This window comes from Macaca fascicularis, chromosome 16, assembly GCF_037993035.2.
Source record: "Macaca fascicularis isolate 582-1 chromosome 16, T2T-MFA8v1.1".
In the NCBI taxonomy this organism is placed as follows: Eukaryota; Metazoa; Chordata; class Mammalia; order Primates; family Cercopithecidae; genus Macaca; species Macaca fascicularis.
The window spans coordinates 60,681,002-60,694,209 of record NC_088390.1 but is presented as its reverse complement, the minus strand read 5'-3'; the positions used below and the strand labels follow the sequence as shown (position 1 = coordinate 60,694,209).

General features: G+C 57.6%; 1 protein-coding gene across 4 annotated transcripts; it reads right to left on the bottom strand.

Moving 5' to 3' along the window:
• Positions 1 to 522: 522 nt before the first annotated feature.
• PPP1R1B (protein phosphatase 1 regulatory inhibitor subunit 1B) lies at positions 523 to 10,678 on the bottom strand. 4 transcript variants are annotated; one of them, XM_005584025.4, is made up of 7 exons: positions 10,158 to 10,678; positions 8,385 to 8,445; positions 8,060 to 8,082; positions 7,577 to 7,652; positions 3,552 to 3,755; positions 1,418 to 1,537; positions 523 to 1,328 (listed from the first exon to the last, which is right to left on the bottom strand). In XM_005584025.4, the coding sequence occupies exons 1-7, from the start codon at positions 10,236 to 10,238 to the stop codon at positions 1,279 to 1,281; spliced, it is 615 nt and encodes a 204-aa protein (XP_005584082.1). In that variant the 5' UTR covers positions 10,239 to 10,678; the 3' UTR covers positions 523 to 1,278. The 4 variants fall into 4 exon arrangements, with proteins under 4 accessions (XP_005584082.1, XP_045231934.1, XP_045231933.1 ...); XM_045375999.2 differs by lacking the exon at positions 10,158 to 10,678 and adding an exon at positions 8,916 to 9,121; XM_045375998.2 differs by lacking the exons at positions 7,577 to 7,652; positions 8,060 to 8,082.
• Between the last annotated feature and the right edge of the window lie 2,530 nt (positions 10,679 to 13,208).

The following is a 13,208-nucleotide window of genomic DNA, read 5'->3' as shown; positions in this document are numbered from 1 at the left end:
ATCTTTCAGCGGCGCCACTTCCGCCGCTGAGTCTGCCCCTGAGAGCGAAGCGGTACGTGCGTCCGCCTGCGGTTCCGCCCCTTCGCCCCGCCTCCAGCCCTGGCCCTGCGCAGAAGCGGGCGCGAAGGCCGAAGTCTAACTTAAGGGTAGGGGAGTGGAAAGAACACCGGGGCCGTAGTTATTAGGCCACACAGGCCTGGCTGTGAGGGAAAAAGGGGAATTTCCCGAGGGGAGCCCTGTGGGGATGGGGGAATCTTTGGAGGAATCCAGTTACTCGAGAAGGACTTCCCCACCCCACCCACCCCACCTGCCTCCTTCAGCTATCCCAAGCAGGAGCTAGAACTTCTGTGGTTCTTCCTCTGAGTGCCCCGAGCCTGCTGTCTGCCAGAAAGACTCCTAGACTAGAGGATTGGACAGTAGGGTCAAAACCCTAACCTTTGGTTGACCACTGGCCTTCCCTATCAGGATGCCCCATTACCTCCGTTTTCCTCCCGCTTCCCCTGAAAGAGGAGTCTCAGCACAGTTATTTACAAAGATTTATTACAGCACGGGAGGGGTTCAGGCCTGGAGTCAGGGAAAAAGGGGAAGGGGGCAGAGCAACTGGGGGACAAGGAAAACCTGGCGCCCCCTACCAAGTGCCCCACTGGGGATATATACTAGGCGGCATTCCTGGCATCAAAGCACAAAACGCAACAAAGAAGTCTCTGCCAGTCCATCTTCCAGGCACCCAAGAGGAGCAAGGTGATTAAGGGAAGACTCCCAAAATGTTGAGGCTGTGGAGAAAAACGCCTTAGTCCTGGACCCTGGTAGAAGCCGGTGAGAGAAATGGTGACTTGGAATCCTCCATAGGAGAGTGGATGGAAAAGGATCTAAGGGTACCTCAAGGTTCTCAGGACCTCCTTTCCCCAGATCTTAGGGTCCTGCCCTGTGGGTCTCCTGTGTCCAGGGGAGAGGATCTGGGGAGAATTGTGAAGGGCAAATCCCTGTTCCCGGTTTTCTGGATTTTCCAGTGCACGCTGTCTCACATCCCACCTCCCACTGGGTGAGTGGAGGAATGACTGGCAGGGGTAGGCATCAGGCAGCAAGTGCCCAGGTTCTCTGGGCATCAGCCAAAGGTGGGCAAACAAGCAAACACAGACCAGCCTTAGTCTTCTAGAAGTCAGAAGCCGCAGCCCTAGCAGGCGAGGGGAAGGGCACAAAACAGGGTGAGGATAGAGTGGGTTTCTGGGGAGCAGCGATGTCCCCTCCACTTCCTCCTGGGAGATGCAGGCTGGGTGCTTATGTGCCAGGCTCAGAGGGGGAAGGGCGCTGAGGTTCCTCCCCAGGCTCTGAAAGGCAAGCAGAGAGGCACTCAGGGCCTGGCCCCATCCACCAAGATCCCAGCCCCGCCTCCTCATTCCACACTCCCAAGCCTTACCACTTAGTGCTGGGTCTTCCACTTGGTCCTCAGAGCTTCCATCTCTCTCGGGCTCATCCAGAGGGGGTGGGCGCTCCCAGGGCCCCTCCAGACCCTGGCCACAGGTTGTCTTTTGCCCAGCTGGGGATGGGAAAGAGGAGATAAGAACACAGGCTCCGGATAGCCATCTGGCTGTCCTGGAGTGTGAGCTAAGTCTCTGACGGCTGAGGTTAAGCTTTCCAGGGGCATCATGGCAGCATGGAGAGAGCACTAGGCTAGAACAGCTCTCCCAGTGACTAGCCATATGGCTTACATAAGTCAGTTAGTACCTTTCTGAAGGAAATAGTAAGGGGGAAATTGTGTAGATTACTTTAAACAGGATGTAATAGTGAATACCTTGCCCAGACCAGCGCCAGCACCCAGGAGCCACCAGGAGTCGTGGTGGTTTATATTGCTCCATCATAGGGCTGTCATTTGAGCCAGTGCCCTGCCGCTTTTGTTTTTTTGTTTGTTTGTTTGTTTTGTTTTTGAGATGGAGTCTCACTCTGTTGCCTGGGCTGGAGTGCAGTGGTGCGATCTCAGCTCCCTGCATCCTCCACCTCCCAGGTTCAGGGGATTCTCCTGCCTCAGCCTCCCAAGAAGCTGGGATTACAGGTGCGTGCCACCGTGCCTGGCTAATTTTTGAATTTTTATTACAGACGGGGTTTCACCATGTTGGCCGGACTGGTCTTGAACTCCAGACCTCGAGTGATCCGCTGGCCTTGGCATCCCAAAGTGCTGGGATTACAAGCATGAGCCACTGCGCCCAGCCACCTCCTGCTTTTCCTGAGGGAACAGTCTCCTCTCACCTCTCTTCCACTGTTTTGGAGGGGTCTCAGTAGGAACTGATTCAGCTCTTCCAGCTGTCTCTTGCCCACAAAGGGCCTGAAGCCCAGCAACAGCTTTTGCCCCCATGGCCAATGCCCTCACTGCCAGATAGGCAGGCAGGAGGCCCAAGACCTTTTGTTTGTGTGGAAGAGCTGACAGCTTCTAGTAGGGGTGGTTGACTCTTCAGTATTCCCATAAATAATGAGACTAAACAGTTTAATGTACCCTAGGAGGGACAGATGTGGCACAGCCTTCCATGGCCAGGCATGGAAGAAACAACCATGGAAGGGGGTGAAATCTTCCTACCTAGAAAATCTCTGGGCCTTGGGACTTTTTTTTTTTTTTTTTTTTTGAGACGGAGTCTTGCTCTGTCACCCAGGCTGGAGTGCAGTGGCACGATCTCGGCTCACTGCAACCTCCGCCTCCCTGGTTCAAGTGATTCTCCTGCCTCAGCCTCCCAAGTAGCTGGAATTACAGGCACGTGCCACCACGCCAGCTAATTTTTTATATTTCTAGTAGAGATAGGGTTACACTATGTTAGCCAGGATGGTCTCGATCTCCTGACCTCATGATCTGCCTGCCTCAGCCTCCCAAAGTGCTGGGATTACAGGTGTGAGCCACCACATCCAGCCTGGGACCTTTTGTGGAGTGTTTTGGATCTGGAACATCTGGCTTAGAGGCCTTCTGTTACAGGTATTAGGCCCCTCCCTGGCCCCTCTCCCAGGCAGCTGAGGCTGGAGATGCAGGAGACAGGATTGGTTCTTGAATTTTAAATTCTACATCTAGACACTAGAGGGCACCCTCCCACTCCATCCTAGGAAGGAAAAAGAGGAGAAACAGACCTAACAGTCCTGGAGTGGGCAAGTAAATCAGGCAGCCCTCTGCATCCCAGCAGAGACCACATCCTAGGTTCAAAAATGCAGGTGACGGGGGTGTTGGACTCTCTTGGTCCTCCATCCCTGAATGTCCTCGAACCCCCTTACTACCATAGGTGGGAAGTCCTTTTTTGGCTCTAGCCTCAAACCCCAAACGGCCTGGGCCTTAATTCCCAGGGAAGAGAGGAATTATTAGGGAAAACCAGATTGGCAGAGGGACTGAGCCAAGGATGGAGGAAGCCCATGTCTCAGGTAGGACTGAGTGTGAGGCACCCCATGGAGCGAGAAGACAGGGAGGCCCCTGTGGTGTCACTACAGTTTGCATGTGTGAGACACTAAATTAGAAGGGGACGTCCCCATATACTCAAGGAGGACCCACACCTAACCCACATGTCACAGGCACTTCAGCTTACCAGACTGCCTGATGACCTTCAGGACTTCAGCCTGGCTGTCCTCTTCTTCCTCCTCTTCCTCATCATCCTCCTCTTCCTCCTCGTCTTCCTCTCTTGGATAACCCAGCTCCCGAAGCTCCCCCAGCTCATCCTCCTCCTCTGAGGCCTGGTTCTCATTCAAATTGCTGATAGACTGTAGGTGAGACTCAGCAATGCGCTGCACAGCTGGCCCAGAGGGGACCCAGGAAGGCAAGGGTCAGCCAGACACAGCCCATGGATCTGGAGATAGTGTGTGGCCCAGCCCCCAGCCTCCTTCCCATAGGCCTGGGACAGAGAATACCCCCTCAGGGGCCCAAGTTCAAAGGCCAAAGGTTACAGGTCAGCCTGATGGGGATCAGACCAGGGCAGAGGCAGCCAGGGGTAGATTTGATCATGTTTGGCTCTCAAGCTGTCCCAAGATGCTAGCCCCCAGGAGGCTGCCACCAGGCAGCTCCCCCACACCATAGGGCACCAGACTGGGCAAGACCAGGCGGGCACAGCAGCAGCTTAACATTCCCTGGCTGGAGAGCTTGATTTGCCAAGTACCCAGTACTGGAGACAGTATCTCCCAGCTTCAAGCCCAGGCAAAAGGCACAGGGCGTATGGACCACGGCCTGGGGATTTGCCACTTTCCATTTCTTGGGGGTGCCCAGCCTGCTGAGGGCTCACTGCTTACCCTGATCCTATCTCCCATGCGGTGCATAGTCCCCACTCCCTGGCACTGCCCAGTCATAGATGCCAATCCACATACTCCTGCCCTGGGCTCCAAGGGACAGAACAATTCTGAGGCTGAGGACATAATAGTCTGCAGCCAGTGCAGTCTGTGCCTGGGGATGCGGCGTGCTCAGATGCGGCCCCCACAATCTTGACCCACATCCCCAGGTTCCCAGCTCCCTCTGCGGTGACCTAGAAAGCAACCCCCCAGCCTCCAAAGACCTGCTCAGATAGGGCTGGGAAGGGAACAGTGTGTGCAGCTGGAAAGAAGTTTCCAAAAGATGGAAAGGAGCAAGGGGTTAGAGAAAGGGGCCAGGGCCAGGGGTTCTGGGGGATGGCGGAGTTTGAGGGGCCCCTGAGGAGAGGCTGCAGGAGGTGGTGGGATCTTAGAGCATATGGGACACAAAGTTCACAATTTGCTGAGGAAGGGCTGGGGGTGGGGGGATGGGGAGTTGCTGCAGCTTCTTCTTGGTCCGCCAGTGGCCCCTCCCCTCAGAAGGCCCAGGGGGGTAGCGCCAGGCTGGAAACCTCTGGCACAGTGAGCAGGGTGCCATGCTCCTGCCAACTCAGGGACAGGCACAGAGGGTGCTTTGTATGTGCCCGCTGCCCCACCCAGCCCCCAGCTCCCAGCCCAGTACCTCCTACTGGCTCTGGGCAAGCTATCCAGGCAATAAAAGCACAATAAATCACCCTGCCCTGACCTTGGGGACGCAGCGGAGCTTCATTTTGAGCCAAGTGTGAGAGTTCCGACCTTGGAGTACAACCCCTCAAGCCAAGACTTAGTGCTGGGCCCTCTCTCCAGGGCCCTCAGTTCTTCCCTGACAAGCCCCAACCCTGCCAGGCACCTTCCCTTGCCCACAAAGGGACCGAAGCCTACAAAACAGTGCCCTCCTAGTAGAGAAGGATCCATGAGGGCTGTGGGGGGAGGTAACGCAGGAGAGCAGGTGGCAGCCCAGGCAGCTTCCTTCTCCCCCAGTGGGGGAGGAGAGTTCACTTCGTGAGCCACAGTGACAAGAGAAGGTGTGTGCAGCACCTGCGCTGGTGCCCCGTGAGCCTCCCTTGCCTCCCCCACCTCCCTCATGCTTCCTGGGCTCTCTGGGGTCTCCCCATCACTCCTTCCAGGCTGTCCCCTTCTCTGCCCCACTCTGGGAGCCTGAACTCCCCCCATCCCAAGTCTCCCTTTTTCAGCTTGAAGGTCCCCAGCCTAGCCCCAGACTGGCCTCCCAGCTCTTGATCCCTTCCCTGCCTCTACTCACCTGGACTCTCCTAAGATGTGGTCTAAAGGGGCAGTTGGGGGTGGTGCACATTTTTGGCCACTGCATGGTGCATGGTAGCACCCTGGCCATAACATCTTCATCCCAGCCTGTTCCCCCATGCTGGTAGTCAAGAGCCAGGTGTTTCCCTCACATCCACCCAGCCTCTCCCTGCCCAGCCCAAGGTGGGAGGGAGAGGGATTTCTTAAATTCTCTCCTGAGAAGATGCCACTTTCTCTTTCATGCCTGCTTTGGGGCCCTTCCACACACCCCTCTAGGTGGGGAGGTCCTTCCGGGTGCTGAGCCACACTGCCCACTTGCTGCAGCTCTGACCTTTCGTTTTCCTGTACTGGGGAAAGTGAAATAACCCCTTCCCTTCTCTCCTCCCTTCCCAGCCTGTCCTCTCTGTTCCCAACCCTGGCAAGTGGGCTGACAGGTACACCTGTTGACCTTTGCTGGTGCTGGGAACTTATTAAACCCTCCACCGAAGCAGTTCCCAGCATACTCTTCCAGTAGCTCTCCCTCCCAACTTCCGGATGGGGCTGGCTGGGCAGGAAGAGCCCCAGGCAGGAGTTGAGGTGGGGGTTGGTAGGCATCAGGGCTTAATCAGGGAGAGGGCCTCCTGTCTCCTTCAGGTATATCTCCCCAGCTCCCTGACTAGAAACCAAGCCTCTAACAGGTTGGCCCAAAAGTACCCCTCTGACTCGCATCTCCTTTTCTTTGCACACCTTCTTCCATCTTCCTGGACCTGGGATGCCCTTGACTGCCTGTTAAATTCCTATGATCCTTCAAATCCAAGCTTAAACATCTTTGTGTACCTTCCTTGACCCTTTTTTTTAATTATTATTTTTTCCTGAGACAGGATCTCACTCTGTAGCCCAGGCTGGAGCACAGTAGTGCGATCATAGCTCACTGCAGCCTCAAACTTCTGGGATCAAGCAGTCCTCGTGCCTCAGCCTCCCAAGTGTCTGGGACTACAGGTGCGCACCTCTATACTTAGCTCACTTTTTTTTTTTTTTTTTTTTCTTGAGACGGAGTTTTGCTCTTTTTGCCAAGACTGGAGTGCAATGGCACAATCTCGGCTCACTGCAACCTCTGCCTCCCAGGTTCAAGTGACTCTCCTGCCTCAGTCTCCCGAGCAGCTGGGATTACAGGAATGCGCCACCACGCCCAGCTAATTTTGTATTTTTAATAGAGACGGGGTTTCTCCATGTTGGTCAGGCTGGTCTCAAACTCCCAACCTCAGGTGATCTGCCCACCTCGGCCTCTCAAAGTGCTGGGATTACAGGCGTGAGCCACCGCGCCTGACCCACTTAGCTTGCTTTTTAAATTTTTCATAGAGATGGGGATCTCACTGTATTGCCCAGGCTGGTCTCGAACTCCTAGGCTCAAGCAGTCCTCCTGTCTTGGCCTCCCAAAATGCTGGAATTTCGGGTGTGAGCCACCTTTCTTGGCCCCTCCCTGACCCTTTGAGGCAAAGGCAGGGACCAAATCTGACTCATCTTATTCTGCCCAGTGCCCACCAACTCGGCCTGGCATATACTAGGTGTTCAGTAAGTGTGTGCAAAAGGAATGGCTTGCTTTTCCATGGAGAAAGGGAAGCAGGAAAGAGGAGACCAGTGTGCAGATCTGTGCAAATGAGATGCAAATGGGAGGGGAGGCCAGGGGTAAAGCCCACAGGAGAAGGCGCCCTAGATGAGCAGGGGTGGGATGTGGTCCAGCACAGGCTGGTGAAGAGGAGCTGCAGGTGGAGTCCCTTCCACGCAGATGCCTGCTGTTGTCTTAGGCCAGCCATCTCTTTTCTTTCAAGCCCACAACCCGATGTTAAGGCCCACAGCTGCCCATTGCAGCCTCGGGGCTCCTGTGTTTTGCGAAGCCAGACTGAGAAAAAATTGGTCTTTACGTGGGGTTGTTGCACCACACTGACAGAGGGCTACGTGTGGCCAAAAAAATCCCTCCCCACTGACAAAAGCTCCCCCAGCGTCTGCCCAGTTCCAGAGATCAAGGGGACAGCCAGGAAGGTCGGTGGGGGGATAGTACCTTTCAGCGAAGGTGGTGTGTAGGCACAGGGGTTGGGTCTCTTCGACTTGAGATGGTGCCCCTCTCCTGAGGCTCTCTGCCAGGGGAAGTGCCAGGTTAAAGGGGCTCAGCAGAGGCCCCTTCCCTTCACCCTCCCTCCATTCCATCCCACCCATGGCCACCCAAGCGGACTGGTTTCGCCGCTGCTAATGGGTCCTGCACCTAGGCTGAGCCTCCCCACCCTGTGGCTTTGGGAGGGCCCCCATAAGCCATGGCCTGGTTTAGGGCAGGATTCTAGGTCCTGGAGGTTCCACCCTGAGTCTGAGCAGAGGAGGATCTGCTGGTGGCACCTGGCATGAGGCACTCTCAGAGGACTGCCCATTGATATGCTAATGTGTCCTCTTGGGTGGCACCCCATACTGGTTGGTTGTCACTGCAGGCACCCGTCCACCCCACCCCAAAGGGCCCAGGCATCCCTCCTTCCAGCTGCCCCAGGAAACTCACCTGGTGGGGGGAGGCTTCCTCCTCTGAGGAAGGCCACCAAAGCCAACCAAACCGGAACCGAGTGAGGAGGAAGAGGAAGAGAGAGAAAGAATCCGAGTTATTTTCCCCAGGGTCTCAATCTCTGGGGACAGGGAAGGTGTGCCCTCTCCCTTCTGAGGCTGGGAGGTGTCATGTCAATAAATAAAGCCAATAGAGTTGGGTTCCCAGACCTTATCCACTCCCCAGTCTCCTGCTCTGACTCCTGTTCGTGGAACTTCTGCAGGGCCCCTAGGAAGGCATCAGAGCTAGGGTGGGACAGGGGCTAAGTGGACAGGGAGGGCCCTACCTGGTGAGGAGTGCTCTGAGAGCCGGAACAGCATGGCAGGCGTTGGTCTCCTGCGCCGGATCTAAGGAGAAGGAGGGAGGGGTGACAAGATAGACACCTGCAGCCCCCCAGCCCACCCCAGATAGCAGGGAACAAACAGTGCTTTGGAGTCCCTGGAGAACCTTTGAATCAAAGTCTGTCAGAGCCAAAAGGAACTCTGTAGCTCACCTAACCCCCTCATTTTATAGAGGTGAAAAAGCAGGGCTCAGAGAGGTTTGGCAGTGTCCTCAAGGCCACACAGCACACCAAGTCCAAAGGACAAGAAAAACCCCAGTCACTGACTCCCAGGCCATGCCTTTCCCACTCCATGGCTACTCCAGAACAGACATTTCCCTTCCTGTCTTCTCCCACCAAGGCCCTTCCTCTCCCCAGTTTCTGAAAACATCAGACCTCGGAAAACATCAGACCAAAGCTGGCTACAGCTGCAGCTGCCAGGGCTGGGCCCTGGGGAAGATGCCCCACGGGTCATGGCACCCACGTGGCCCTGCCCACCTAAGGTCAGTTCAAGGGCTCCAAACAAGCTGGATCCAGCTTTTCAGAAGGAGACTGAGCCAGGGCACTGCAGGCATCCCCCACCTCCAGCTGAGGCTCAGGGACCCACAGGGGCCTGGGGGGGACCTCTCTGGGGGCCTGGGTTTGGGCTTCTCTGCCAGTCTCTGTAAGGCTGCAGAACTCTTCACCCAGTCCTTGTGAGAAGTGAAAAGTTGCCCTCCTGCTACGTGAGCCAAGCTGAATTGGGGGGAGGCGGGTGCTGAGCACTCCCAGCAACTGACCCCCCACCCCTCAGCTTGGCAATCAGACCAACTGTCAGTTAATTAGGTCCCTGTTGAGCTCCAGGGAAATGCACAAAGAGAACCAGGTGAGTTAAGCTGAAACTGCCACCTCCCCTGCCAAGCTCCCCACAACACCCTCCCAACCCAAAGCTGCTTAGGCCCAGGGCTGTACCCCCTGCCCTCTATCTCTCCCCACAATGACTTGGCCCCCTCCTCACTGCTCGGTGGGGAGCCAGCTGCATCTCAGCAACAAGTGACCCCTGCTCCACTAGGGATGGGAAGTGGAGCCCTCTGTCACAGCACCCCCCAACCTTTGGAAGCCCCTCAGCCCCCAAGAAGGCTCTCGGGAGGACTCAGTAGTCTGTAGGAAGACATCTGGCTTTCTGATGACTTGTCACCTCTCCCTCCTTGGGGTTGGGGCTCTGGGGCCTGACAGCAGGAGGTCAGAGCAAGGTTCTGGCGACCCCAGCCCAGGCACACACGCGGGACTAGAGAGGGACAGGGCAGTGGGGTCACCCGGTGGCAACCTCACACTCCCGCCCTGGGTGGCGAGATCAGTGTCCGCCGCTGCTCACATCTGACCAGCTCTGGGCTGGAGCCAGGCGAGCGGTCCCGGTGGTAGCCTATTAGACTGACTACCCTTTGGGGACTGTGCTGGGACCAAAGGACGCCCCACTCCCGGACGGTCTGGAATCGGCCTGTCCCCCCACCCCCGCACCCCCAGCCTTACTGCCGGGAAGTCTCTGGCCCCGGGATTAGGACCGAAGCCGCGGGAAAAAGTTGCACGAGTCTCCAGCTAACTTCACACGCGGCCCGCACCCAGTCCTGACCGAGGCAGAGCCCGACTCCCCTTGCGCCCCCACCCCCAAGGCCAGTCCGGCCGGGGCAGCTCCCTGCGAGTGCGAAGAAGGCCCGCGGGGTGTGTCGGGGACACTGCTGGAGTGGGGCGCGGGCCGCTTACCATCTCCACCTGGCGGGGGTCGAGCTGGCTAGGGGGCGCGGGAACCGAGAACTGGATCTTCTTGCGGTCCTTGGGGTCCATGGCGCGTGGGGTGGGCGGCGGGGCTGGGAAGCGCGACTCAGGGTCCCGGCGGCGGTCTGTGCTGGGCTCCCCCGCGCAGGTGGCGGGCTGTGCGGCGGGAGGAGGAGGAGGGCTGTTCGCTCACGGATAAAAATACCGCGCCCGCCGAGGGGAGGGCGCGGAGCGGGAGGAGGGTCGGCGCCCGGGCTGGGCGCGCCCCCAGGCTCTCGGGACTCTGGGGTCGCCCCCCGCGCTCGCTGAGCCGGGTCTGTGCCTCGCTCCCTCGCACTCCCCGGCCTGGGTGTCTCTGCGTCTCGGTGTCTCTCCCCTCCGGAGTGTCTCTGCGTCTCGGTGTCTCTCCCCTCCTGAGTGTCTCTGCGTGTCTCCTCTCTCTGCCTCTCGCGCCCTTCTCCACCTCCCTCCCTCAGCCTCTCCTCCTCTCCGCGTGTGTCGCTGCCTCTGCCAGGCTCACCCCTCCGGTCCCCGCTTTGGGGTCCCCAGCCCGTCCCCTCCGCCTGGGACTGGCGCCCGGGTGCTCGGAGGGAGGGCTTAGAGGAAACTGGCCAATGAGCATGGAGAATCGTGTTCTCCTAGGGCTGGGAGGAGGGTGGGAGTTAGAGCCAAGGCCGGGGGAGCCGGCTGGGGGGCCCCCTGCGGTCTCCCCAGAACTTGAAGCTGCATTATTGATGGAGTCCAGCAGAGAGGATAAAGGGGGAGGGAGAGAGAGAGGGGCAGCCGGGAGGCAGGACTCTGGCTTTAACCCCTTCGTGGTCCTGGCACTGGGAATTTCAGGGAGGCCTGTGAGGTCGTGGGGAGAGTACCAGCCTGTCACGCTGTGAATGGGGGTGTCCTGGAAAGGCAGCGAGTGTGACCGAGTTGTGTGTGGGAGGACACGTGTCAGTCATCGTGGCAGGGAGAGTGTGCAGGGGAGTGCCGGGGCCCTTTGGTGCCCATAGCCTGGGAGTGTGTGTTGGGGGGTCGGTGTGGTGTGTGTCTGTGTAAGTGTGTCAGAGTGTCAAAGATGCAGGTGTGAGTGGCAGGATGTGGGAGGACTGCGTGTGTGCAGAGGAGGGTGTGGGTGTCGGGGAGGATGTCAGAGGCTGTCAAGGTGATGGGCAGGCGTGTGCCAGCTTGCAGGGAGTGGGGGACTGTATCCACAGCTCCCGCCGTGCAATTGCTGGGGGTATGAGGTTGTGAATGTGTGAGCGCTCCTGTGAGGGAGAAGGGGAATGCGCCCTGCCATGATGTACCCTGGATTCACGTGGCTCCTGTCTTTCCTCTCCAGATCTAATGGGGTGGGGAGGACAGGACCGACCCAGAGTTGGGCGGTTTGGGGGCTGCCTATACACGTGCCATCACATGCGTGAATTTGGTGCATTCAGAAGCAGGGTTGGGGGAGACAGGTGTGAGTCTCTCTCTCTCTCTAGAGGTGTTTGTGTGTGTCTCTGGAGCGGGAACAGGAGGAGCTGGCCCTGTGGGTGGAATGTCCCTATCTATCTGTCCGGGCCTTGGGTACCTTTGCGGGAGCTGCTGTTTCCCTCCTTGGGGCTGCGCAGGGGGTCTGAATGCTTCTGTCTAGCACTGAGAGGGTGCGTGTGTAGGCGTGTACATAGCATGTCTTCCTGGGGCTCTGTTTGTGTTGGCATCCTCTGTCCTGGTCACTCTCAGGCCTGAAACTGCCAGGAGCCTTCCCTACCCCCAATCCTCCTGCGGCTTTTCCACTCCCAGCCCCAGCATCTGGGTCCTTGGTGGAGTGAGAGGCAGAGGAATCTTCTGGAATTGGGGTCAGGGCCCACTCTGGGGGTGAGGGAAAGAGTGGCAGGAGGGCCAGAGTGTTGCTCACAGGAGCGGGATGCCCTGGCCACCCAGCTCCGCATCGGCCAACCCCAGGCCTGGCTCAAGTCCCCGCATGTTTGTTGACTTATATACTTGTTGGGAAACAGCCGGATGCCAAGTTGTCGGCCCAGGGGTGTAGGCATCTCTGGCAGCCCCTAGCTTGGCCCAGAACCTCTGTCGAAGATGGGGTGTGGTGGGGAGTGGCAAAGGCCAATTTGGCAGTGCCTTGGGAGGGTAAATAAGGAGGCCCTGAAAGGAAGAAGGGGTACAGGAAGGGCATGACCCAGGCAGTGGCCCGGACAGCCACTGGGTGGGCAGAGGTGGGGAAGGGGCTTGTGGCCAGTGCTGGTGGTGTGGGGAAGGATCGTGGGAATGAAGGGGACAAAGGACAGCTGGGAGGGTGATGAGAGGATGGAGACAGGGAGGCATGACCACCAGTTGCACCTCAGAGCCTGTCGGAGCTGAAAAGGCCTCAGGGAACTTGGCAGCTGAGCCCCATTTGAGCAGGAGGGCTTATTTACGGAGGCTCTGCTGAACTTACTGGAGCTCTGGGAGACCCCAGATCAGGAAACATTCCCTGGATCCCAGGCTGGGGCAGCTGAGAAGGGAGATGAGGGCAGAGAAGCCTCCCTCTCAGCTAGGCCTGGAAGATGAGGTCTTTGGGAGCAGAGGGATGGTGTTTGCCCATCTCCCCCAGCCTGTGGCCAGGCATCCACACTTCTGGCATCTAAATCCTGGGGCCAAGAAGGGTGGGGAAGACTGGCTGACAGAGGGACAGACACAGGGGACAGACACGAAGGAGGAGGAGGAGACTGCACAGAGACAGGATGTGAGAGAGAGATTGAAGGGAGAGAGGAGAAAGCAAAGAGGGACAGAAAACATGGTTGAGAGATGGAGAGACAAAGGGAGGCAGAGAGAGAGAGGGAGCCTCACAACGGAGAAAGGCAGAAGACAGAGATGGAGAGAGAGTAAAAATAGCTCAGCATTAAGATAATTGCAGCTCACAGCTCTGCCCTCCGTTAGGAATTAAATTAGGTTTTATTACTTTGATTTTTCTCTCCTGGATCCTACGCGACTTCTCAAGAACTTGGGGAAAAGTTTTTCAGGTGGGCGGCCAGGTGGTGGGGGCTGCGTGGGCGACAGAGGAGGAAGGGG

Bases quoted from the DNA above. Each gene is read 5' to 3' on its own strand.
- PPP1R1B (XM_005584025.4), bottom strand. From the start codon at position 10,238: ATGGACCCCAAGGACCGCAAGAAGATCCAGTTCTCGGTTCCCGCGCCC. The intron at 3,756-7,576 runs GTACTATCCCCC...CCTCTGGGCCAG, and splicing joins CACACCACCTTCGCTGAAAG to CTGTGCAGCGCATTGCTGAG. The intron at 1,538-3,551 runs GTAAGCTGAAGT...TCCCATCCCCAG, and splicing joins GAAGGTCATCAGGCAGTCTG to CTGGGCAAAAGACAACCTGT.